The 26,852-nt window shown below is 44.2% G+C and overlaps 2 protein-coding genes across 6 annotated transcripts in view; both read right to left on the reverse strand.

The window, feature by feature from the left end:
- Nucleotides 1-163: 163 nt before the first annotated feature.
- Nucleotides 164-9,931, reverse strand: AGTRAP (angiotensin II receptor associated protein). Of its 4 annotated transcripts, none has more exons than XM_057382165.1 (5): nucleotides 9,830-9,931; nucleotides 4,393-4,427; nucleotides 4,067-4,178; nucleotides 3,253-3,451; nucleotides 171-1,208 (listed from the first exon to the last, which is right to left on the reverse strand). In XM_057382165.1, the coding sequence occupies exons 1-5, from the start codon at nucleotides 9,854-9,856 to the stop codon at nucleotides 1,102-1,104; spliced, it is 480 nt and encodes a 159-aa protein (XP_057238148.1). In that variant the 5' UTR covers nucleotides 9,857-9,931; the 3' UTR covers nucleotides 171-1,101. The 4 variants fall into 4 exon arrangements, with proteins under 4 accessions (XP_057238146.1, XP_057238148.1, XP_057238150.1 ...); XM_057382166.1 differs by lacking the exon at nucleotides 9,830-9,931 and adding an exon at nucleotides 4,891-5,132 and having other exon boundaries at nucleotides 208-1,208; XM_057382163.1 differs by lacking the exons at nucleotides 4,393-4,427; nucleotides 9,830-9,931 and adding an exon at nucleotides 4,266-4,386 and having other exon boundaries at nucleotides 164-1,208.
- A 6,030-nt stretch (nucleotides 9,932-15,961) lies between these two features.
- The window catches only part of DRAXIN (dorsal inhibitory axon guidance protein), a 13,240-nt gene continuing 2,349 nt past the window's right edge, over nucleotides 15,962-26,852 (reverse strand). The window contains exons 2-7 of one of the 2 annotated variants that reach the window (XM_057382142.1): nucleotides 21,644-22,125; nucleotides 20,114-20,352; nucleotides 19,620-19,731; nucleotides 19,198-19,287; nucleotides 18,880-18,969; nucleotides 15,962-16,979 (exon numbers count right to left, since the gene is read on the reverse strand). In XM_057382142.1, coding sequence (XP_057238125.1) covers nucleotides 16,867-16,979; nucleotides 18,880-18,969; nucleotides 19,198-19,287; nucleotides 19,620-19,731; nucleotides 20,114-20,352; nucleotides 21,644-22,109 — 1,110 coding nt within the window. In that variant the 5' untranslated portion in view covers nucleotides 22,110-22,125 and the 3' untranslated portion in view covers nucleotides 15,962-16,866. The remainder of the gene's footprint in view (nucleotides 16,980-18,879; nucleotides 18,970-19,197; nucleotides 19,288-19,619; nucleotides 19,732-20,113; nucleotides 20,353-21,643; nucleotides 22,126-26,852) is intronic. The other variant, XM_057382143.1, reaches the window with a different exon arrangement.

Consider the following 26,852-nt stretch of genomic DNA (forward strand, 5'->3'; position numbering starts at 1 on the left):
AAATACCTATCTTCCTAGCACTAGAATTCTGCCAAAGCTGACATACTCCTTTTCTTCTGTAAATGAATTCCTGTAAATTTGTTTGCTTGCTTGCTTCTGGGATTTTGGTTGTTTTGGTTTTTTTTTAGAATCTTACCTGAAGGCCACAGCAGGACAGATTTATCATGCATAACAACAGCTTGTCACACCCAATGGAACTCACCTCGACAGTGTAAATAAATCCATCCTTCTGCAACGCCCATTTTACAAGCCCACCCTCCCACCCATACAATTGTAAGCAGTATCTTCTACTTCTCAGAGTAAAGCTTAGACTAAATGCCATCAGAGACCCTTCCCCCATAATGACCCTCCCAGACTGCCTGGCTACAGTCCCAAGCACTCAGAAAAAACTACATTTTCAAATGAGACATAAGTGACCAATGTAACTTTTTCTAACACAGAAAAACTGTATTMATTTTATGGTTTTCTTAGAAAAATGTAACATTTCAAGTTCTGTTAAGACAGGCAGCTGAAGGCAAAAGGATATTTCAAGGCACAAAGTATTTATRATTACATTCAACAGTCATTTTAAGTATCCTGAAAGATGTTCAACTTGCATAAAAGCATCAGTTAATAAAACACAATACCAGATACCGGGAGCACAAGAAGTTAAATAATGCCATCAAAAACAGATCTTGGGAACTGACAGATGTTTCCTGGAAATATATCTACAYAAAATCAGGCTACACTGTACTGTTTTAGGGCAGTCCATAAGCCTTTTAAAGATTGCTTGTCCRGGAGTACTTTGAGTGGTTTTCTTACAACAAAGAGGAAACACAGCAGAAGATCTGGAAGACTGCAGAAGGTGCATCCAGTCACATGTACAGAGGAGGGATTTAGGGGGAGGAGGAAAAGAAAAGTACTGGGATTACAATGAGTCACAGTGCTTTAACATGACACCTCCAAGATCTTCTGGAMTTACTGCAGAACCCATCTGCCTAACCTTTAGGGAGGCAAAAGAAATATCAGATCTTCTGTTTGCCCAGCAGCAGGTGCTGTTCCACGGGGAGAATGGAAGGCTCGGCTGGGTGAGGGCAGTGTCCATCCTGGGCTGCAGGTGCCTCAGTACGGGGGCTGGGCTGCCTTGCTGGAGGAAGGCCACTGTGGAGGCGCGTCTGGCTGATCGATGGGCTCGTAAGTGCTGCGGTTCTGGCCCGCACTGCTGACACCTGAAWAGAGATGGAAGGGAACAAGCTTGGGACAAAGGCAAAAGCACAACCAACAGTTCAGGAGATACATTCTACCAGCTCCCTGCACCTGTGGTCTGTGATCCTCATTAAACAGGCAGATGAGGAAAGGCACCCTTCCAACATGCCTGTTCTTTCCTTGAGAACTGCCCTCTTAGTAGCCACATGGCTGTGTGAAAAGCAAGACCCACAATACCCCACAGCAGCACAACAGGTTCCTGCAACCGGGTATTTCAGCAAGATAAAGTGTATGAGAGCTTTTGGAAAAATGAACAGACAGAGCCAGAAGCTGCAGGAAGCATAGCTAGCTGACAGCATAAATTTAAAGGCATGACACATCCATAAACCACTCTTCCCAACAAGGCAGCTATGCCTCAAGTGTAGCACCAAATTTGAATCAAACAGTGCTCCTAACTGCACTATGAACAATTTRTCTATGCAAAATCATGTTACTGTTCAGGGGATAACTGCAGAAAGAGGAGGCAGAGACAGAGAATGTGCATGGACAGCTCTTTATCTATGGGCCGGGCATTTGCCATGGGGAGAAAGCAACCTGAAACACAGATAGGTACCAGACTATGAGGGRTTTGTTCCAAGTAGCAAGGATGCTGCCAAGCAACAAAGAGCGACTTGATATAAAAGGAAAACAAGACAAAAAAAGCCAGAAAAATTTCAATACTGCTGGGTTCAAAAGAAAATGCCAGATAGTAGGAAAATGAGAAGAAATTTGTCAAGCATATTCAGCACAAAGCAACACAGTACTRAAAATCTTGTAAGAAAGACAGTTAGAAGAGGATATAAAACTACAAAGTGTCTGAATTCCCAACTGTGCTGAGAGATTCTTGGTTTGGGATAATGTGGTTGAAAAGAAGTGCTCCCAAATTCCAAGCAAACAAACTCCTCAATGATGYCTACACTTTCTATGGGATACACATGTTGAATCCTAATGACAAGCACAGTGAGCAGCTAATAAAAACTGGCACAAACAAGGCACTGCAGGTGACTCACATGCCTCCTGACCCAGGTGAGACCTATCCATCTGGATTTTCACAAGTAGTTGGCAGAGACGACATGCACACTACACTAGCAGAGAGATGCAAATATCACACAGTGCCCTAAGCTATGGTTTCCTTCCATGGCTTCTCCTCCTCTGCAGGTTTCCACCTCTTTTCACAGGAGTGTGATCTCTGCTAACACCAAAGCAGAACGAGAGAACTTCCAGACACTGTAATGCAGGTACACYATGTTTTATCYTGCACAGCATTCTTAGGATGACAGAYAGAACTGTGCCAGGCTGCAGCTTTTGCCAGCATGAACTCAACAATCCCTGGCAAACAATCAATCCCTGGCAGCTGCCCAGGCATGAGCTCGCACTAGGCATCCTTGGCAAAGCTAAGGCYCAGAACATCTAGCCACAGCCCATCCTCTCTGGCAACTCTTCCACATTATCATTATCAAGTACATCCACAGCAAAAATGAAGTGTCTCTAAGCAAATTCCCATGAGGTAAACATTATTCCAGAGGAGGAACAAAGTCCAAAGCAATCAAGGTAAACAMGACACAGAAAGCATAGAGTKAGAAATCCAGCTTCTTTYCCTCTTGTTCATAATCCAGCTAGAGGAAATACTGCTTCTACTTTTCTCCAGAAGGAAAAGAAAGGGTTGACAAAGAGAGAACATCCAGAAGTTTCCGGGAAACACACACATATGCAGAAGGAGGAAGAGCAGAAAAGCCTCTCACAACACCATTGTGGGCAATGTAGCTGTCAAAAACTTCATGAGGAGAAGTTTGTAAGGGGAGAGAGGAAGAATATAAATTTAAGGCCCAAGACACACCAGAACCACAAAATGGGAGAATAGACATGAGCAAGGGAGAGCAAGCATTCCATCTGCCTGGAAAGGAGGGCAGAATCCAATTGAACAGAGCTCAGACTGAAGGGACCAAAGTCCTTAACACCTGAAGGGCAGTCCCCTTAACACCTGAGGAGGTGGCCCACGCTGACATGGAAGCAGAGAAAGCATCTTACCTATGTTAAAGGTGTACTCTCCTCCACGCTCCCGATACATTCGATACACCAAATAGCAGGACACAGGTTTGAGGAGGAGGCTGAAGATGGCCATGCCTATACTGAAACGCTTCGCATCACTGAGGTAGTCATGTGAAGGGTAGAAGATAGAGATGTGAATAATGTCTGTGAGGACTGTGAGCAGCAGGCCAGTCAGGAACTGGAAACAAAGAGAGAGAATGGGACATGAACAGAACAAGGGTTTAACCACCAGAAGTAACAGTCAGMGACAGCATCTGTTTCCTGCGAGATGTGTTACCCAACCACCCTTCACYCCAGTATCACACAGCACTCTTGGTACTGCCCCAGGTAGATGGATACTCCTAGATGAATGATCTTGTATTTTATGCATTTTCTTCACATCTGTCAGGTATCTTCTCATAATATATTCTAGAATTGTTTATTTTTGTTTGCCAGTCTATTCAATGTTCAAAGAAGAGTTTTACAAAGCCCCTCCAACTGAGGCGTATCAAACACTTTGAGTCCTCATCTGGCATTACAAGTCACAACAAACAGGTAAAAAAAGCAAGAACCAAGTATTTCTCATCTCTGAGAAGAAAAATAATTGACAGTGAATGCTTCTCACCATGGTTTACAGAGCTCAGTGAATGCTTCTCACCATGGTTTATAGATTTAAAAACCAGACCCACCCAAACAGGGAATTGACTTGTTCACTGCTGTATTGGGAACAGCTGAAAATCATCTCTGGCTCAAAGTCTCTGGCCTCCACCCTCCTCCTGAGCAGCCTGGGGGAGACCAACACTCTTACACTCACCATCATTATGGCATCAAGGGAATCTCGCTGCACAATGGCCCAGATCCCCATTGCAAGGACACTGAAATTTCCCCAGGCATAGGAGTGTGGCAACAAATAATTCATGCATCCCCTGCCAAACGAGACCAAAAAAAAATTCCAGTTCACATACCAATAAGCCTGCAAGAGTTAGCATTCATCCCTGTTCCCATACAAACACCTCACTCTTAGATTTAGGATCTTCTTGCACACAGGCACAAACAGGGAGTGCTGATTCCCAGGGAACATCCCATTCCTAGTTTGAAGGAATACTCTCTTCTCCCCCAGGCCAGACACTAATCACTCACCACACTGTGAGCAGCCAATGTACCAGAATGATAGCCTATAAAAAAAAAACAAACAGGAAGACAGGTCAGCATGTTGGAAGAACTCTGGGATGACCATTTCAATGTGAAATTACCATCTTGTCCCCAAGGGATGGGTGRAAGAGTGGCCTAGACCTATGAATCAACACAGAAAGATGTTGAGGCAATTGGGACAGTGAAGACAAAGCCATTTTTCTCTGTATCTGTTGCTGAGTATTTCCTGTGGTGCTACACTGTAGTCATTCATTCTTCTTGTCATCCCTGTCAACAGCTGATTCAGGGACCACTTAGCCTTTTCTAAATGGGTTATTAATTTTGGAACCTCAGAAGAGTTTGCACAGAAAGCCAGGCAATCTGATTCACACTGAACTAATACTGTTTATATGTGACCAATCTGGCATCCCATCACCAAAAAACTCATGGACAGCCATGCCTGCAGCTCCCAGAATTTCACCCCAGTCATCAGCAAATCCTTTTTACCTCCTTCCAGTCTGTTCAAAGCAGTGGTCCAACGTCACTGCAGTATTAACAGACCTGAAGGCTTCTTCCAGGACTCTGTGAACCTGATCCTGCCAAAGCATACAGCTCTTTTCATTCCCAGTGAARCCACCACATCCAAATTCCAAAAGTGCCCTGACTAGCAGTAAGATAATGAGGAAACAAATTCTGTACTTTGCACATGTCCTTAAAGATTCTGATCCTTGTGCTCAAGGGGACAAATCCTAGAAGAAAGGATAGTACTGTAATAAGTGATACAAAGATTCTCTTCACCACCACTTGCCATTTTTGTATCCAAGGAAACATAACCTACAATGTTTATTCAGAGAGCAAATGAGAACAACGTATCACTTCAGACTTTCTATATCTATGGCTTGCTGGTCAATTCAACAAAGGGAGATTATTCATATTTGCTCTCTAAACATTTGTGAAAATGATACCTGTGGTTTAAGTCAAAGTTACAAGGTGCTTATGAAACCTATTGATTGAAAACTTTATATAACTTTTTTTTTACACATTATCAATATATAATGTAATAGCTTTTTACATATTATCAATATACAATGTAATAGCTTTCAACATATTATCAATAATGGCCTTTTCATATATTGTTATAAGTTTTTATATAGGGTATTGGCAACATACAGTGTATCAGCTGGATGTAATCCAGCCAGCTGGATTAGTATCCATTTTTTTTTTTGCATCAACATTTAATCTCATTTGCTTTTTATCTTGCTTTTTGGGAATATTTTGAACATTCAAAGTTCTTTCCGTTTTATACACAGAGACTTACTTTACTTTGCTCCTCTGTGTTTAAACTGGTTCATAACAYCCCCCAAAGAAAAAAAAAAWWGGGAAATTAGTATGTAGCAAAAGCCTACGTTACGCAGTGGATACAGGAAAGATGTATGCAGATAGGAACATTAAGACACTAAAAAGCAAATTAAGATCTACTGACACCCTGCTACATTCCTTGTCTTAAAACATCTCTCCATGCTCTAACTTAAAACGAGTCGCTGAAGAAGAGAGTGAAGCTGTGACATAAGTGAAGCAYAGCCAGGAAAGCCACAGGGGTGGCCCAGCTGCTGCGGATCACACTGCTCTGTCAGGACACCAACAATGCAAATGTCTTATTTCCTGCTCTTCCTGCAATGCTCCATCAGAGCTGCTGAGCACTCACTAGACTTTGCTSTAACTTCAAACACTGTTTAGACAGATTTTTCTTCATTTTTTTAATTGTTCATGAAAGCTTACAAAATGTTTCACCACCATCAGCCCCTGCTTCCCCTGCTCCCAAACTGCACCACAGACACAAGGGAGAAATTGCTAATCAGTAAAATACAAGATGTTCCTGGATAAGAATGGAGACATGCAAATAGCGTTTACTCAAGAGACTATCACAACATCAGGAAAATTCTTAATTAGGCAGTATTTAATTGYATGTTACATACCCACAAGACCCCTCAAAGCTCACCAGTTAACATAATTAGGCAGGGTGGGCTTTTTTTAAAGCTGTCTAGATCAATACTGCAGTTATTAAATTATGAAGTATGTTTAGTCATCAGCATAAAGTCAGCTAAACTAGAGCTGATACTATGAGGGACTGCTGAAATAAAAACGATATTCCCTTCTTGGTTATTAGTCCAATTTACCTGACAGATCTTCAGCATACTATAGAATTGGCTGGTGGTGTTGATATGATTTAAYTCAGAAAATATAGTGTTAATGAAAAGCTACAGTTACTGTGTGAGATTAGTTAATTTGCAGGCAGTTGCCTGATAAGACAGCAGAAGAATTTAAAATTTTTCCATCTGTCCCAGCACTTAAGTCTGTACCTAAGAGACATATAGATTTCTTCTTTTTGAGAAAATATTTCCCCAATTTTCTCAATATTTTGAGAAAATAACTCCTAAGACTTGAACTAGTGGTGAGAGCAGAAAATAAGAAAGGTGGGTCCTTTGTCCCCATCTCTTCTGGGAACAAGGATGGCCATGTGATTAAAAGCATCCCACTGGAAACTGGGGAGAGCCAAGGGGAATTCCTACCTCCCCTGCAAATCCCAGCATGCCACGGAACTAATTGCCAAGCATAAAAAGAACCTAGGTCTGCCAGGGTCTCATTAGATGGGAAACTCTTTGGAATTGGAAAGCTTTAAACATGCTTCAGTACAGAACTTAGCACAAGGTTGAATTTTGAGCAAGTTAAAAATGAAACYGTTCCAAAKTACAAWTATTTTCTTGTTGTATCTGCATTTYTATTTTACTARTTTTATTTTAGAGTGAGCTCATCTGCTCCATGAGTGACTTTCACCTGAAAACACACAAAACCAAAATACAAGTCTGAGTGGCCACCTGTGAGAACACTCCTCATTATTATAACAGAGTGATAATAATGAGAGTGCTTAAGCAGTGGGACAGGCTATCCAATGGGGCTGTCATAGCTTTATTCTTATGTTAAAACTCAGTTTGAGTTGAACTATTTGATCTAAACCTGCAGTTTGCCTTGCTTTAAGCAGGGGGTTGAACCACATGACATACAGACATCTCTATTATTCCCTGATTCTGTGACTTAGCATTTTAAAATGCCTGAGCACAAAATGTGTGTTTCCAGGCACATGGATTGTAGGGCATTGTTCAGGCTTGATCAAAGTCAAATGTTGTATATTGAGACTCTGCATGATTATTTCAATAATCATAGGTGTCAAGTTGTCATGGCAAAAGTATAGCTATGCTGCTTCCCACATGCTTTGCTGAGCATGGCTGTTAGAACCGAGTCAGTAAATCCTGTTCCATGAGCATGTTCCCCATCCACTCCTGAGCAAAGCCTGCTATGTTAATTTTGTAGCTCTGCCAATAGCTTAAAGAGAGACCTCAAGGCTAAGATACTGCTATTCTGGCACAAACACAGCTCAGTCATGCAGCTTTCTTGGAGCTACTTCTATCACGAGGCTCATCTTTCTAATCTCACAGAACCCATAAGCAGATCATGCCAGTGAATAGTAGCAGTGTGTGTTATTTCCAGGCCCTTTCTGAGTAAGAATCTTTCTCACCTTTGTGGTATTTTTTCAGGGAATCAGACCCTAACTCAGGAACAGTATGAAGATGAAGGTACAACTATTAACTCCCTATTCCCCAGCTCTTCAGCTCCAGAGCAGAGCTGGCAGACTCGACAATAAGGAATTTCTTAATGCTGAAAACAGTTTTCCCAGGATGAGCTCACTCTTATCTAGTAAGAGATTGGGGAATGGTTGTCTGAAACATGTTCRTTTTGTTGTCTTGGTGACTCATTTATTGAAAAGTCAGTGCTTTTCAGCTCCCCTATCTCCRTTTGCCATGGTCAAACATGTATTTTATGTTGGTAAACATTTTAATCAAATGTCCTTAGTTTTCACTGTTGTTTTAGCATGGGAAAAAATTAAACCAAATTAAAAAAACAGAGCAAGGTCTTTTAATCTTCCCAGTGCCCTGAGAATCACACAATAGTCCAAACTTGTCAGGGCAAAGTATCAGCTAGTTTCCAGAATGTAATAYAATCCACATGCCAGGCCTTGAAAAATCCATTTGCTTACTTGCCTTTAACAAGAGAAGTTGCTTTTCTTGGTGAACTAGTAAGAGGAGTATTCATCATTATACGAACACCAAGATATTATTTAACAAAGCCACATGAAAGCCTTCCTGTACAAAGCTGAATTAATAAATGTAGTCGAGATAATACTATCCTCCCATCCAACCCATAGGCAGCATAGGCCACAGCTCACAGCTTAATGAATCACCAGCAAAAAAAWAAAAAAACCTGATGTGATCAGTGATGCTTTCACTCTCTGAGCAAAGCTTTAACCAAAGAATGCACGTGAACCATGCTGTATTAAATGARATCACAAAGTAGTGAAGCAGGGAAAGGAAACACACACCTAGAAATCTCAGGGCTCTGAAAATGTGAATGACAAAAAGAAAGAGAAAAATGTCACCTCTCTGGTAGCACAGACAGCATCAATATCAAAAACCAACATGAAAAGCAAACAAAGTGTGATTTTAACATCCAGTGGCTTGTCCACAAGGAAGTGCTTCTCCCAAAAATGTAACGTAACTGTGGTTAAGTCTCTTATTTCTCCTTTCTCTGGTTATCAGATATTCACACAAATTTCCAAATTGCCCTCAACTGGAGCCTCCCCTCCCCAGCAGAGAAGCAACTGCAGTTATCTATCAGATGAYAACCCCAAAGTAAGCAGGCTTATCTTTCCAAGATACTCTGCCTGACAAGCAAAAACTTTTGCCTCCCCAGGATCTTGTGCAGTGTTTATCTTGGTTTAGCTCTGGTCAGCTGAGCTGGAAACCTCCACAGACATTAGTTAATAACCACCTGTTGTCTCTGCCGAGTCCTTGGCCACTTSAGCAATATCCCTGAAGTAAGAGCAAACTTGCACCATCATCACCTGGTAGGTTTAACAACCAAGAATCACAGAATACGCTGAGTTGGAAGGGACCCATCAGGAAGATCTGGCCCTGCACAAGACACCCCAAGAATTCCACCATGTGCCTGAGAGTGWTGTCCAAACGCTCCTTGAACTCAGACAGGCTTGGTGCTGTGACCACTGCCCTGGGGAGCCTCTTCCACYTGACCACCCTCTGGGGAAAATTTTCCTGATATCCAACCTCAACCTCCCCCGACTCGGCTTCATAGCCTTCAGTACTTCTGCAGCCTTTGCCCACGTGACGAAAAAAAGTAGAAACATCAGTTTTTCCCCCTCAGAGGGCTCCGCAGCTCCGAGCAGGGCCTCAGCCAGAAACTGCACCAGGCACAAGAGTGGGGAACATGCAAGAGAAGAGGAGGAATACAGGGAGCACCCATCCGAGCCCGCCCCGGCAGCCCTCCCGCTCCGCTGGCCCCGCTCCCGAGCCCCGGGGGCAGGAGCAGCCCCTACCTTGAGGCTGACGGCCGGCAGCTCCATGGCAGCAGCCCCGGGACCGCCAGCGGGACCGCTCACGTGGGGCAGGGCAGGGCCGGTCCGGGGCCGGCGAGGGGCGGGGGGAGCCGGGACACCGCCCCCGGGCCGCCCTGCCCCGTGCGGGACGCGTCGGGCGGTGCCCGGTGCTTTGGGGCACGGCGGCTCCCGGCGGCGGCGCTCCTGTCGGAGTTCGCTGGGTGCCAGCTGCTTGGGTGTGTTCCAGTACAGGCAGTGCAGTGCTCAGCCTGTCTGATGTGAGTCGCATGGCTTCTGATCTCGTTAATGCCTCGAAAGCGGGTGCCATGAGGGTGGTGCCAGACTCTTCTCTGTGGTACTCAGTCACAGGGCGATGGGCATGAACTAAAACACCAGGAGTTCCAGCTCAACATGAGAAAAAACGTTACTTTGAGGGTGGCAGAGCACTGAGACAGGCTGCCCAAAATGGGCCTGGAGTCTCTCTCCCTGGAGACAAACCCACCTGGCCACCTTCCTGTGTCACCCTCTCCAGGTGACCCTGCCTTGGCAGCAGCCAGTTGGACTAGATGATCTCCTGATGCCTCTTCCAACCTTAACAATCCTGTGATTCTGTTTCCAAAGCCACCACTAAGTATGCACAGATCAGTTTGTTAGCTCCAAATACCCCGCCAAACTCTTCCTGCTGCTTTCATATGCAATGCAGTGAGGCATGGTTGGCCATTATACTTCGTAATCACTGTCCGGGAAAGTTAATGCGTTTATAGGACTTAGCAGCTTTTTGCAGGAAGAGAGTTTTTGTGCATACATCAGTGCTGTGACCAAAATGTGAGGAGGATAAGGAAACTGTGGATAGACACCAATAAAAAGGCTGTTTTATGGTACTGAMTGTGCTCAGCTGTGTCACCCAACAGCTCAGTAAATTTAAGTCAGTCTTAGGGGTTGAGCCAGGTAGCTAGAATGGGTGGCAGGTACTTAGTTGTTTCCTTTGTCCCTGGACTTTTTCCTAGAACTAGATAACTGAACCCTTTGCCTAAAAGCCTGGTATAAACAGCAAGTTCTCATTTCTCATTCTGAAAGAAAGCTGGTTTCATTTTAGAGCTAGAGAAGTTGGACAAGTGACCAATCCCCCACAGTTCAGCTATAACTTACCATTTCCTGTCCAGTTCATACCAGCAGCCTTCTGCTCAAGTCTGCCAAACAAACTAACAGAACCCAGAGGTCAGGATGACACTTCTCAAGCCCTCCCTTCCTTGCCTGATGTGTGATGTACCTGTCTGCAGTGTAAGACTGCAGTGTCTTACTAGATCATTTCCTTTCTTGTCATTCTTCATTCTTACAGAAAAGATGGGGCCTCTAAGGAATGAGTTGGGTCAGAGGTTCATTGCAGAAGTTGGATGTGGAAATGCGTGAGTCATCCCTCAGTCTCATTTCCAGTCCAAGCAGTGAGAATTGTGCAGTGCTGAACCTACTGTCACACATTCTCAAACAAGACACAAATGTAGTGCTGTCCTTGTCCTTGACTGTGTCCTGAATGCTATTGACTGCTTGTATGCTGCACGCTTTAAGATCTCCCAAGGCAAAGCATTAAATGCCAAAATGAAATTACCTAGGAAATGCTAGGGAGCATCAGAATAAGACTGACTGGCTGCATAGCTTAGAACAGCAGTAAGAAAAACAAAAATGCTGTGAAAGTCCCCTCGGGAATCTCTGAATGTGTCACTTTCAAATGAAAGATTGAAATATAACTCATCTATTGCCACATGACACATGAGCTGTGATTTTATTTCCATTATTGGGTCTTGCAGGGACACATTACTGTGTCTTGCAGGGCAGTCCTGCATCTGCTTACAGAAGTGGGGGTATCAAATGGGATTAATGCTGGTGGTTCCAGTAATGTCATGGAATGACTGGATTTCAACATAAATGACAAAAAGATATGACACTTGGGATGAGGGGAAAGATAGAGAGACTGAATAGCCATATTGCTGGCTCAGTGCTGGGTGTGAAGTGCWCTAGGATGCCCTTCTGCCAGTATCTATCAAAGCAGAACAGTTTGTTATGAAGACAAATTCCACTGTCCCAGTTGAATGATAAGCACTGTTTGGATGCAGCAGCATGTGGGTGTCTTTGCTCCCTTCAGCATTCTCACTCAGCCTCAGACAGTCTCATTATCATTTATGCAGCATGAGCCATAATTTGAATTGATGTGTCCGCTGTTTAGCGCAAAGCTTTTCCCTTTGTACAATAAAAGCACTTTACTTCATTTTGCTCATCAGTGTATTGTGCAATTAATTCAGCCCTGCTTATTATATCCTGGGTTTGCATGTCATGGGCTCATGGGACTTAAAAATGTCTTAATGATCTCATGGATATGAAAATAATGAGAGCTATGACAGACATTATGCATTTGCACGTCTCTCACACCTGTGTGATCTGGGTGTTGCTTGTTTTTTATTTCTACTTTGTGCTGCTTGTACCTTGTAAATTGCCTCTCTGTGTAACCCACTGTGTCTCTTCCCTTCCTCAGGCTTGATAAAGCAACACAACACGGAGAGAAAGATAAGCAGCAAGTTACAGACCTGCAGGGTCTCMGGAGACTGGATATGGAGATTTTTGTGACTAGAAGACTGCTCCAGGTGAGTTCAGCTCACTGCAACCAATACCCAGCAATTAGCTGCTTTGCCAAGTCTATTGTTTTTAAAAATCTATTGGTTTAGCTTGTGCAGACTGAGTAAAAGCCTAACATACAGCTGGCTCCCCTCCTGACAGCAGAAAAGTGGAGTAATAAGGCAGAAATATTTTCCTTTGCATTTTCAAGGCACTGTACTCTTGGTGGGTGAGGTGGTAGCAATTGCATAGGGAAGTAAAGGAGCTAATACAATTGCTCCTGGAGTCCTTATCTGGCCCGTGGGAGTGGAGACAAGCTCACCCCTCACAATTCTGCCCTTCTTCTCCTCTCTAGGGGTTTGGTCTGAAGGTAACTAAAGGCTGCAGCTGACACCCCTGTCTCTGAGTTTTGCCCCTGGCTATGGAGCTGAGAGCAATGAAGGCACCAGCTCAGCACAAATACATATATTAGCCACAGAGCCTTTCTTAATAAGTAGTGAGGAAAGGCATGCAGAAGTTGYGTGGCTCTACAAACTCCCTTTTAAATCCCAATGGGAATTCAGCAGGCAGAATCATTATCTGGATTGGGAGGGAAAACTGAAGGCCTTTTGTAGTGCTGGGGGAAAGCCTCCTCCTGCAATTGCACTGCAAAACACACTATGGCAAGGTGATTTGTGGAGTGGAGAGGGTCAYACTAAGGTGGTATCTTGACAAATGCACTTGAAAATCCTTCCCAATCTCATCAGCAATCTCCTCTGATTTTCTAAAATTTAACTAAAGCATTGAGATAGCACTGAGGGACTACTCTTCAAGATTCACTGACACTCCAGAAAATGAACTGACACACCAGAAGTGGGTTTAGGGAGTACATATGCTCAGTCAGAACATTCCAAGAAAACAACAGCCCTCAGTTTGTTTCTGATAAAAAAGATGAAAGCAATGTTTTTTCAGGCTTTGTGCAGCAGAGAATGACTGGCATGGACGTGAACAATTTGGTGTTAGCATGGGTTTGAAACTGAGGCACTTTCACACACATTGGATTTACAACAGGGTAATTACTGGGGGAGGGAGGGAAGAGAGAGARTTTCAATAAAACACCTCCAAGCTAAAATGAATGCAGACTATTATAGACCTGAATGATTCCCAAGTGTTATAATTTGTGCTTCCACTCCTTGTCTCTCCTGCAGTCATAATTTTGGCAACTGYCAGAAAGATCCCAGAGATTCAACAGCATTTGCAAAGCAGGCAGCTGCTGAAATGATTATGTCAAACAGCATGCTGTCCTCTCTTTTCCATGTTTAATGATTCTCACCCTTGGAGAAGCAGTTTCAAGGGATGCATAACCTCCCTCTGGGATGCTACTAACAGCAGTAGCTGTAGAGCAGGACTTTGGGTGGGACTTCATTGCTCACCTTTCTTGCATGCATGCCCTGCAATTAATTAACTTWAGAAATTATTGCACAGAGCCCTGCTATGGCTGGTTTGGGCCTGGTCCAAAGTCCTTTCAAGACAACAGACAATCTTGCAAGAGCTCTGACTTAATTTCTCTGGGGGCAGCAGAGAAGCTGAGCTTGTGTGAATTCTTGAGTTTCTTAAACAATCAGTTGARAAGAATACATAAATCAAGCCTTGCTTGACATTTGTATCTCTTTCTTGCTCAGACCTAGTGCCCTCAAAGGCAAAACTGTCACTGACTGCACTGTGACTATTAGATAGAGGAAAGGAAGGGGAAAGTTGCTAAGAGTAACCCAGTRGTGGTGATGGTCTGCAGCTGCTGTCATGCCCTTGAGACAGCAGAGAGYGGCACTAGAAAGCTTTGCCATGCTCTCAAGTGGGTTGGACTTGTACAAATGTTGCCCTGGGGCTTTGTATCACAGGCTGCTCTTGCATTCCACGCCTTATCGCATGATTTACTCAACAATTGCACTGCAATTGCAAAGTCAGTAGTTGATCTGGCTGATCCATAATTCAGGCTGACTCTTTTCACACTGCTGTGACTATGCACAACGTGCCTGTACCACTGCTCACCCTCTGCAACACCACAGATTAATTCAGCAGGAATGACACTTGGTCACAGGCTCTCTTTGTGAAACTCCAGTGTGAACAATCAAACCACTAGTCCCTGACTTGACTGGTAATAGTTAACTGAAGTTTCACTGACCTTACACATTTAACTAATCCTACCAATTAAGAATAATCTGTTCTCTATATTCAGAGTTAGCAGACTGAGGGCTGAAAAAGCTCTGGAGTCTAAAAGCTCTGACAAGATTCAGACTTGCTTGTATTTCACATGATTTGTAACAGTCTTGCCTCAAACACTGTCTGTGATGCTACACGGATTCCACATGTAGTGTAAGGGGCAAGGAATACCTGCATCACCAAGGATAAAGACCCCCACAAAATTTCCTGCTTGCTTTCAGTTGCACTGTTCCCCCCAGATCTKGGCTCCTACACTGAAAAGCAGTGTGATATCAAAACTGGTTTTGATAGTTAGTGCCTGTGCATGTGGTTCTCATCAGTGTCACACAGACCAGAGGCTAAGAGCTCTGCAATTGACTGTGATCAATTAGGAGCCTTTTTTCCCTTATGCTTCCATTGACAATGGCACTGGCAGCACCACCCACTATTCTGCATCTGGGCTGARGGAGGGGCTGCACTGCTCTCCCTGGATTCAAAAAATTGAATCCTTGCTGCTGTGATGTTGAGCTGGAGGCAAACCACCTTTCTTTACATCTRTCTTTTGGGCTAAGCCTGTCGTGCTGTAAGCAGAAATGTAAACAGCTACATCCAGCCCCGTGGTAGGTTTTGCCTAAAAGCTCCCACATGAATTCCTCCTTTAGCAGTGCAGGTGTGTGCAGGTCAGAAGTGACACTGTATTCACAGCATCTCTCTGTGGCCATGACTGAGCACTCATTATATTAGAGATGTAAAGTATAATGCACACAAGTCTTTGAGTGAATACACAATGCAGAGTGGCACCACAGCATAAACGGGATTGTAAAATAGAGGTTTGACTAAYTTAATGGAACACAGGGGGTTTACAGAAGCTGTGTAAAGAGGATTCTGCACAYAGCAGCACAATTAACATTTCTGTTCCTACAGAAAGTGCTGTACGTCTCCAGACTCTTGAATACAGAAAGCTTCAGAACTACCTCCCCAAAGAATTCAGGGTATTGGGGTGTCAGCAGTAGCAAAGAACATCTTTACCAGTTACTACTACTCCAGATTAACACAGGTAGCCTTTGTTGCTCCAACATATCACTGAACCCAGTAATTCAGTATTAATATAAAGAAGTTTAAAATATTTGACTGACTACACCAGGCAGAATCTGTTATTTGCAATTTGAGTGAGAATACAGGGTACCTTGGGCAGAGAAATTTTTCTACCAGTGGCACAATTGTTCTGTGTGATTACCTCAAATCATCAGTGTTACCTCTTACCCAACTCCCTTATAGGCTTTTGTGGCTCCTCCACATCCTTGGGTGCAGTCAAAAAAGCAGAAGAGTTGCACAAAGGATATCCATCATATCTTTATTTACATATCATGGAAACACACATGCAACATGTCACAGGATTTACTACAATGGAACAGCCTGTCCCTATCTCCTGTTACCAAAAATTTTATTTTTGGCTCACTAGGAAAACTATCACTTCCCTAGAAAGCTCCTAAAAATAATCATTAAAAATAACAGACCTGGCAGGATAGCTAAATGAGTGAGGGCTGCAGGCTGGGAGGTCCTGCCACATCCTTGCAGAAACCAGGTGGTTCTCTGAAAGGAAGAAAGGAATGAAGAATGGAATGGGAATGGATGGTCCCAGAGATGACAGGTAGGAAGTGCTAGTGTGTAACAGCTAGGGAATATGTCTGGAGCAGTAGAAAAGGAAACAGCAAGAGGTCTGTCAGAGGGTCCTCTCTCACCTAGGCAGGCAGCTTCCTGCTGATCCATTTCCCATCTTTGATTCCAYCTGGACACTACAAGTTTCCTCTCTTCTAGGAACCTCCGTAAGGAGGATCTATCTACCTTTATTCTCAACTAATAATTAAGGGGTAAAGTTTAAGCTCATAACCCCTTTGCCCTGAAGGATCTTCCACATCTTGCCTGTTGAGAGGAGGAGATGAAACTGCAGACTCTTTTCCTGCCAGGACCATCAGAATGGGAGTCATGRTCATTGCTTACTAACTGGGAGAGGTGGACTCAAATCAGTGGCASGAATGTGCTGAGGGAAGGGAGGGGGCAAGCAGTCCTGCTATGGAAAAGGCTGATACCACTCTATTTATAATGAACATGAGTTTCAGTCTAGCTGGGACCTGGCATGTTCAGAGTCTACAGCTTCAATCATTTGCTCAACTTTTTTCCTCTAATTCCCATTGCTAAGTATAAATAGTTGGACCCCAGCTCCTGACCCTCCAGACAGGAGTCCTACCCTCCTACACATTAATGAAGGAACCCTGCTCTCCATTGGCTGATTCAGGCTCCACACAGCGCCCTTTCCTCCGGGTCACTCTTCGGTTCCGGTGGAATTTGGCGTAACAGCGTAGCCCTATGGAAAAGACATGCAGAAGTGAGGAGGGAGCAGGGCTCACTAGAGCAGYAACACCAACTATCTCTCTGCCTCAGATCCTGCTGCACTGGGGACAGTCCCTGGGCTGTGTCAAATGGGGTGGCAGARAAATGCCTCCCACAGACAGCATRTTGCTCTCTGGGCACTAGAATTCTSTTTGGCTCTCTGTTCTGGTTTGGGATTCATTGGTTCAGGCRGGTTTTCACTRGCTTCTTGAAATACCAATGAATTATTCCAATTGTTTCCAGTGATTTTATRGAAGCCCTGCTTGGTTTCCCCCTATTAGTTCCCATTACTGTCTAAGTGATCTCTCCATTGGGAAATTACTATAGACTTAATGTGCAGCAGCAATGGCTAGGGACCTCCCCTTGCTATTTATTTCCMTGAAGCTTCAAGAGAGAAGGGAGGAGACTTTGAAGTGTTGTTACTGGGAGGTCTGATCCAAAGCCCGCTGCTCATCTTCAATTTCTCAGTTTTAGATGTTTAAAGTGTAGGGTCTGAAGGAAGCTAGCTAATACAGCATTGGTGAGTATGAAGGAGAAAAAAGGCATTTTATTTCTAAAAAATACTGTGAGTACATATTCTCCCATGGCAGTGGAAGGCAATGGGAGCCTCTGATCATGGTAACTAATTGGTTTCTGGCACCAATAGGTTGATTTTATGGTGTTTCTTGTCTGACTTTGTTACACCAGAATGCATAGCTACTTGGGCCACACAGTGTACAGCCTATGGGTAAATAATTCTCATGAAAACCCAGCTTTTCAGYAGTGTAGGATCTGATCATTTGGGTTGGCAGAAGCTGATTTCATCCTTCTAGAAATTGCAGCTCTTAACTTCCAGAGCAGGCAGCAGATAGCATCCCCAGAGCAAGGGAGGCTGAAGATTTATAGCTTTTGTAATGAGACAGCCAAAACTGTCCTTGGTTGTACACTGGAGTCCCAGATGAGRTCACAGAGCAGCCTTTTGGAATCATGTCCCTGAGCTACATTGAGACCAGCTACCTTAAAAAGTTGGGTTTGTGCCCCTCATTACCAATCACTCCAGGGCAATCTGGCCTCCTAGAAGGAGAGCACACAAGATCAGAGCTCTGCCCTCATCTAAACCTCTTATCTGGGTCTTCCATCTCTGGGGATTTTTTTTTATGTTACAAAGGATGCACATTTGCTATCAACTTATAACTAGCCTAAGGATAAAGCAGAGCCTGGGGCAGCCTCATYAGGGATTGCAGAAACACTTTCCTAGGCTAATCTATCAGAAGGTCATCTCTGATTAGGACCTTCAGGTGTTACATAAGATGACCAAGGTGAAGACTATCATTTAACATTGCCACTCCAGGAAAGGTGCCCATTTAACTGGGTACAAAGTAGGTGAACAGCCTGGTCAAATCACTGGGTACCTAATGCAGGTCACAACATTTGGCAATCAGAGTTTTGTTCTGGCAGGCAAGACTCAGTGCCTGGAGCTGATCCTGAACGTGTTCACACTAGAAGAGTGAACCTGCCTAGTAATGGTTGCTGCAGATTCTTCAAAAATAATTTCAAGAAACAAAAGACTGTATCCTTCCCACATCAACTAAATTGCTACAAGCTTAGTTGAAATTAACTTGGGAATGTCATGTTAGGCACAAGGTCATACAAAGCAGTCTGGTTTTGTAGCCTGTGATAATTGAAAGCACCACTGAAGTGAAAATATATTGTGTCTTCTGTTAGGTTTGCACCATCAGGAGTTTTGTTTTCAAGGGGGAAAGTAAGATATCCTAGAAGACTCAGTCAATAGTCACACTGTGAGTCARTGGCAGAGAAAGGCCAAGAGCAGCAGAGCCACTATTCCAAGTCAACACTACCTGCTACAAAGAGGGGTAGCAAAGAGCTGGACTCACCTTCAGTGCACATGCAGTCATCATAACACTTGTTGTTAAGGCCTCGATCGTGGGGTTTGCAGAGACGTTCACGCAAGTCACAGCAAGAACCTGCAACACAGGACCAGGGCTCAGCACAGCTCAGGTGTCCCCTTACCTGTAGGGCTACTGACACCTCCAGTGACAGCTCCATCATACAGATACCATCTGACCCCACAATATGCCTAGAGAGCCTCTGTCCTTCCCCTGCATACCATTTAGTGTGAATAGTAGAAATCAGAATACATGTCTTTCAAACATGTCATGTTTGGAGAATGACTCTGCCAAGCTGATCCTGACCTGGGAGGCAGTCAAGGTGGTGATCACATGGCTCTCCTTCAGCTGTCAYGGTTTCATTTCCACTGTTGGGGCTCTTACTGCGACGCTTTTCTATGGAAAAAAAAAAAGATGCTGATAAAAAAATTTCATACTACTGTTTTCATTTTGGAGAGTATATTCTTCCAGGAGTTTGAACTCTAAACCTTCATAGTCTAATTGCCTCCCTATGTCTCAACTCTCCATATATCATTTGTCCTCTGCCCTCAAACTATACATCCAAAATGAGAAGCATTCTGAAACTGAGCACAAAACACAATCAGCATTATTCTACTTCTCTCTTTCCCCACCACTATGATCTCATGTCCTTCAGCATATCTGTGAATACTAACCATAGACAAACCCTACAGGRTGACTTTGGGGAAGGGGACAGGGAGGTTTAGCACCTTTCTTTTTAGCAGATGGCCACATTTCCTGTTTGAGATCCTCATAATCGGTCCAGTCAAAGAGTGCCATGTCTAAGGTGGGCATCACATCCCCATCTTGCCTGAAGCGGGCCTGCAAACCCAAAAAGAGCAGACAGACAACGGATTACACTTCTGTAGGAACCTAAAGTCTTTGCAAATTTTCATGGTGCTTTTAGACATTAAAATGGCTTTATGATTCCCCCTCCCCTCCTCCACTCCTGTCTTGTCTACTGGGGATTTCTGGCATCTCATTTTCAAAAGGGAARGGCTTTCCTTTATAGAGGCTGAAGCCAAAAGGGAAGTTTCCACTGCTTCTTTGTGAGAACAAAAGGTRAGCAACAAGCATTAGCACATGCTAGCTCTTTAGGTAAGGGCTCCTACTGTCTCTCTGGTCCTTAAAGCTCAGTGAAGTTGGACAGCTGAGGGAGAGGCAAGGCTTGGAGGTMCAGAACAGTTCCCAGCTGTGTCTTTACCTCTGACCGCGGGGAGGTGGCTGGAAGAACAGGAGGCTCTTCCGTGGAAACTGCAGTGTCCAGTGCAGTAATGAGGAGCACRGTGGGAGTCAGACTTGTAGCTACCTCTGCCTGAAGGTTTTGAAACCGTTCTTCAAAGCTTTTGGGTTTCTTGTACAGGGAGCTTGGTCCAGCATCAGGAGTCTTCCCTGCAGAGGGCAACAGGTACAGTGGCATTACCTTTTTCATCCCTTTTCTCCCTGTGACAAATTTGAGTGAAAGGAATTTACATTTCATCCAGTTGCTGGCCACTGTTCCATGACCCTGAGCTGCTGCTTAGACCAGTGTAAAACAGAGTAATGAGCTRTTAAAGTGATAAATCAGGTCCAGAGTATTTGTAGCTTGATTTTTATACACTTAAGACATACATAATCAACCTTCCTGAAGATATGTCTTGCTTAAGAAGCAAAAGATGGCCTTTTTGTGGTCTCAAGAGTGCTAAATGTACCAGTTTAGCCATTTTTAAACCAATGGATTAAGCTGTTGCAAATACCTATGAACACATTTTTATTTGATTTTAGTAGTGAGTTTTTTCAATTTAGATCAAGTCAGGACCTACCTAACTTGAAATTATTATCTTCATGGATTTATCCCTCTTCTTCCTAAGTATTAATTTAAATATAGACCTAAAATTAACTTCAGGAAACAAGCCCTGTTTGTAGTCTACAAATATTGCTTCAAAGCAGCTTTGTTCATACTTTTCTATATTGCTAACACAAACTGTTTAGTTGGTCCCCTGWAAAAACAACAGAGCTCTTCTTACTGAGGCAGGGARGAGTGATAGGTGGAACTCAAGGACATGACAMCCAGCTTGTCACATAGACACAAAGATAGACACAAATTGCCTCACTTTAACAGAACTCAAGGTTTGCCACACTGAGCTCGTATCACACAGACACACCCCCACAACTTGACCTGCAAAGGAAAGCAGTCCCAGTCAAAAAAAAGCAACATTTTAAAGTTTCAGTGCAATTTCACATAATCAAAATCTGATTTTTTTTTTTTTGTAGTTCAACATAAACATAGAAGAATACAAGCTCTGGTGAGAAGAAACTGGCCTTCAAAGCAAAATAAGGGGTTTGTGTTCTTTCTAATTCTGGTCATTTTTTGAAGTCAGTAGAGAGATTGAGCATGGYTTGGACATATTTGTTTCTCAGTGGGGCCATTTGCTAAAAAGAAACAAAACCCCAACAAAGCAGGCCACCCCAAAAGAGCCCCTCAAGTCTTAGGGACTCTCAGAGCTCCCAATGTAAGACAAACCAGGCCATTTTCACAAAATTGCAGCCAGCACTCAAATTCTCTGGTTTTGCAGTTCCCCTTTTTTCTTGTGCCTCTTTTGTTTGGCAGATTTCTCCCTAGAGCAGGCACATACCCCACACCCTCCACACACCCACGTGGCTCAACCACAGCTGCATCTTCATGCCCTCACACAAGAGACACTCATTTGCAGTGACCCAACAGCCCCAACAGCTTCTCWGGGAGCTCCAATACCTCGCTGGTGTTTGAGCCTGTCCCTGCGGCTGTGTCGCCGATGCTCTCGGTTCTGCTTCTTTCCTTTCTCAGAGCCTGGGGACTGGTTTTCCCTCTGAGGATATGGCAACTGAAAGCCCAGGAACGCATCTTTATTCTGTTTTAGGGCTGCTGGCTGTCCTTCTGCCACCAGATCTTCCACAGCAGAAGCTCCACTGCCCATCTTGAGGCTCTCTTCCCCGGCCAGCTGCCTTCTTGAAGGCATGGCATGGACCCTCTCCTTCTTGGCCAAGCCTTGCCTGTGATGGTGCTCACTTCTGGGCTGATGCAGCCACATCTCTTGGTTTTGAAGGTGGTTGTTGTTGTTCTCTGGGACGTTTTTGAGTTTTGTGCCAGGGTTCAGGGAGACTGCAAGACTGATGTCAGAAAGAACCAGCACGCACAGGAAAAGAACAGAAGGGAAAGTGGAAGAAGTTTCCATAATCATGGGTGTTCTGCCTCACCTGCAATTAGAAAAGAAAAAAAAATAAGCAACCAGCACTTAGGAACTGTAAAGGCCATCAAGATTCACTCCTAGAACACTTAGATGAAAACCATTATGRTGTCCTGAGCTGGAAGCAAATTATTCCCTCTTTGCTTATCTCCTCCCAGCCCTGGTTACAGCAGCTGAGATGCATGTGCAGGGCCTGCAGCACTGAGAGGTCCCAGTTTCATGTGCAAATGAGGCCATCAATCAGTAGGACACTTGCCTTTGATTCCTCTGTAGCCCCCCTGCCCTCCCAYTGACAGCCCACCATCTGAGAGGCTGGGGGGGCAGCTCCTGCCCACAGCTCCTGAGCCTGGCACAACACCAGCTGCCCAACCATGCCTGGCTGCTGCCACCTTGGCATCCTGGCCATGGGCCACTGGCCCCTCCTCACAGCTGGTTTCCTTTGCAATGAAGATGTCAAGATGAACAGAACTGGGGGCAGATGGTGSCCTCACCGGACCAGCAACAACCCTGAGCAGCTCAAGAGCCTTTCACATGCGCTCACATTCTGCTTCAGGGCAGCTGGAATTGATGAAAGGAAGAAAAAACGCTGGAAATTTTGTGCTGATACCTCATGGCATAGCAGGGAAATAAAAAGGCTGTCAGCAGAGCAGGGGATGCTGGTCTAAGGACCAAAGGGCAGAGAGGCAGACTGAGGTTTCTCTARCTGGTCCCACTTTCCTTCCTTAATCCTACACAGGTCACTAGGCAAGGCTGTCACTGGGAGGATAATTTAAGTCCCAAGAACATTGAGATGAAGTTTCATTGAGTCCACTAGCACAGTGGCTGTGGAATGTTCTCATTATGCTTCACTGTCATGTTTTTGAGTGTCTTCCTTCATCCCTGTGTTTGTGTTACCAGACATGGCTTTGGGTTGTTACAYAGGTCAGAGCATTCTCTAAGTTATTTAGTCATTCTCCTATCCTTTCCCAGAAAATGAGGAGAGGGATTTGCAGCCTTTTTAGTGCAGCTTTTCCAGACTGTCCCTCTCTCTCTGGGCAGCATGAAGACACACTTAAGAACAGAGTTCCCTGGGATACTGACTGTAAGCACCAGGCCTGTGCTTACATTTGAGAAATACTGTCATAGTTACAGTCACAGCTTTTCACTGAACCTCATCCCAGTCTTTCCTGCACCTCAGCCCTTGGCTGCACCWGATTTCCATCTGTTCACCAGGAGAACCATTTTGCTGCTTAATTACAAGGGCTCACACTCCTTCCCCCAGGTGATTTTCTGACTGATCAGCCATTGTCACCTGTAAGGACTGCAGGTAACAGACTTTGAGACCTTCTGAGCCTTTTTGTGGCATTGACAGAAGACACCCTAGGAATAACCTGGGCTCTTCCTTTCCTCTTTTCTTTCAGCCTGGGAGACAGATATGGAGAATTTTGAATTAGTGAAAGCTCTGCCATCACAGCAGCCCAGTGTCTGGGAGTTTAGAGGGAGATGCCTTCATCCTGTTCATGGAAAAAAGCCTATTCACTCATCTGCCAACTGATCCTGACTTTCCAAGAATCCTTTCTGTTGCTTCTCATAGCCTGGGAGTTTTCAGTTCAGCATTCCCTGGGAAGAGGTAGGCAGCACAGGGTCCTTCTTTTCATGCAGTGTCCAAAAAGCAGGTCTTTCTACTGCCATAAAGGACAATAAACTGTTCCTTGAGGACTGATTTAGGAGGCACTGGGAAGCTCACTAGCTGAAGGCATAATGCTAGAAATACTATTTTRTTGGCAGCTATCTGGAACAAAAGAAAAGCAGGCTGACAGCTAAATCTATTTTAAAAAAGCTTTTGAAGTTCTTCTTCAAAATCAGTGGAACAAATAGCAASCCAGCAACACACAGCTCTGCATGGGGTCATTTGTTTATTCTCCAGACCACAGAGTCTTTTTTTTTCCCCTAGGATTTTCCCTTTAAGAAGCAGAGCAAACCAGCTGGATTAAGACATCACTCAGAACAACTCAAAGAGCTAGAAAGAGCATCTTACCTTTTCATCTGTAGGCAAAATACCAAGAGTAGAGAACAAGTGCAAAGAGAACGCAAGGGTGTCTCCAATCTCGCTCACACAGACACAGCCYTTTGATGGTGAACCCGACAGATACATTCTGATTTTCAGCAGGAGCTGGGAGGCAGCTAAATGCTGCAGGGCAGTTAAACAGAAGGTCTGCTTCAAAGTGTAGGGGGCATTTATTTAAGCTGCCCAGCTGTCTTGTTGGCATGAAGCAGGATCAAAGTGGAGCTAGAGATGTAGATTGCCTCATCTCTGCACTGGCAGAGCAGACAGGTTAATGTGCTGTGTTACTGTCACTGGGAATCTTGCATTAATAATGTTAGTACAGATAAATACCTGTACTACACTGCTATCAGGGGAGATCTGAACTGTTTGCTAAACCAAATTAGTGCATGGACAAGTTTTGGATTAATACAACACTGCTGTGCTAGAGGCAAAGCAGTTCCAGCCTTCTCCTAACCACTTGTTTCCATGTCCTGATCTATCTTAATCCCAGAAACCTCTTCATACCTCCTTCATTTTTCTTACCCTACAGAATTCACACTTACAAAAGACAGATAGATTCCACAGGAGCCTCCCTAGCTCCAGCACTCAGATTTCTCAATGGCTAAGCACCAAAGTAAACTTCACCCTCTTTTCCAGCAGGGCCACAGTCCACAAAAGGAGCCCATGCTAGCCCTGGGCTCCTTGATGTAGGTGACAGTGATTCTCACACTGCTGATGCACCCTGCAAAGGATGAAATTCTGCCTGAGACACACACCAGGCAGAAAGAAGTCTGATCTTGTAAGGAGCTGCCTTTCCTAAGTTGTTATAAACAAACACACGTGTTACAACAAAGCCCAGAATTCATCCTCTTCTTAGGGGTCATATATTAGTAAGGGAAACAGATGAAGTATTTGCCAGGTTAAGCTGCCCCTGTAGTTCTTTACATCAGCCCTACATCCTGATTGCTCCACCCCTCTACCTGCACTGCCTTTATAGACCCTCAGGTTTACAAAACACCTGAGGCAGCAAATCTGACTCTCACAACAACACCAGTACAGTAAAAATCCTCAGAGCTGCTCAGGGTTCAGGCTCAGGGCTGGGGTGTGAGTTGCAGTTTTGTCTTCGAGCCACTATTTCTGATACATTTTGGCATCGTAGTGGATAGTTAAGATCTGTAAGAGCAATTAGGGGARTTTTGCATCTTGGATAACTTTCTCYGTGGGAGGTCTCTTTCTCTGGACTCACTGTTATAACTACTATTTCTCTGCTGCTAATCCTTTAAAGCAGCCATGCACTAAGCAAGTACATAGAAATCCACACGTGTTTTTCCTCTATAAATACAGTTGTGTCACCTGGGCTCTGAAATAGAGTCTGAAACTGCCCCTGCTGTTTTTGTATTTTGGGGTTTTTTTGTATTTGACAAAGCAAGAACATCAGATCATCTACATTAATTCACATATCTCACTTAAAACATTATATCTGACAATCCTAGCTTTTACTTTTCACATAAACTCCTCATGTCACAGCCAAGATGAACAAAACCCTTGAAYCAAGAGACTGTCAAGATCTTTGCTGCAGTTAGTGTGCTCAAGGGCGGAACAAGCTGGACTCAAGCATGTGTGCTGTGCCAGTTTTCTTTTTGGCTCTGATAAACTCAGATTTTGGCAGACTGTGTGAAGATTTTCTGGACTCCAGACAATCCCAAGCTGCAGCAATACACAAARTGTGTGTGCATCTACATGGGTGTAGCATGCATGTGCCTGTGTGGCAGGGATGACAGACAATAAACCCAGCTCTGTGTGCCAGGCTCCCTGGAAATAAGAAGCCATAGGGTGATGGATGGGCTTGGGAAGGCCTGGAGCAGAATGGACTGGGTAGGCTCTGTGGTAGCTGACATGCAGAGAGCTGGCTGGAGCCAGGAGGATGGCATTGTGCAGATAAATGAGATTTCACTTCCCTGCTGGGTCTCTTTCCATCTGTTTTTCTGTTTCTGGAGGCAAATGCTGGGAAGCTTCATAAACAATCTGCCAAAAGCATTTCTAAAGGCTCAATCCCAGCTTTCTGGGGTCTCCCAAAGCAGGCAGCTAATATTCACCCTTCTCTTTTCCTCTCCAGGGCAAAAGTACTAACACTTCTCTTTCCAACACTTCTTGCATACTTGATTTGTAAACAATTTTAATTTTTTTTTGCTGCTGTTCCAGACATCSTTGGGATGACAGAACAGCAGAATTCTCTGTTCACAGATCTCCAGTCCTTTTCTGTTCCTTTTCAGAGCTGCCCTGTTTTCTTAGGTTTCCATCARCACTATTCCTCCCTACCTTGCCTTTCATATTTACCTGACTCCACAGTTTCTTTGTCCTTCATGGCTATGATGCAAGACATTTCTTCTCTGCAGATATTTAGGCTACCYGAATCCTCCCCGTGCCCTCTGAACCATCTTGTTTCCTTTACCTATGTTGCTTTCTCTCACTTTTGCCATCCCCAGACAASAGTCCAGCATAGAAAGGGCCAAATTCAATAATATATCAATTGCATTAGTGGCACAAGAGACAGGACATAGAGATTCAGGCTTGCAGGGGCTGAAGTAGTAGCTGTAACTGCCCCTGTGCCTTCACAAAGCCTCTCACTGAGGCAATTCGTTTCCAGTGATCACTTGAAACTTGATTCACTCAACATTAATTGAAGGGCTGAAGCTGGGACTCCCCTCACT

This window comes from Malurus melanocephalus, unplaced genomic scaffold (genome assembly GCF_030028575.1).
Source record: "Malurus melanocephalus ecotype Western Australia unplaced genomic scaffold, MMel_1.1 scaffold_552, whole genome shotgun sequence".
NCBI lineage: Eukaryota > Metazoa > Chordata > Aves > Passeriformes > Maluridae > Malurus > Malurus melanocephalus.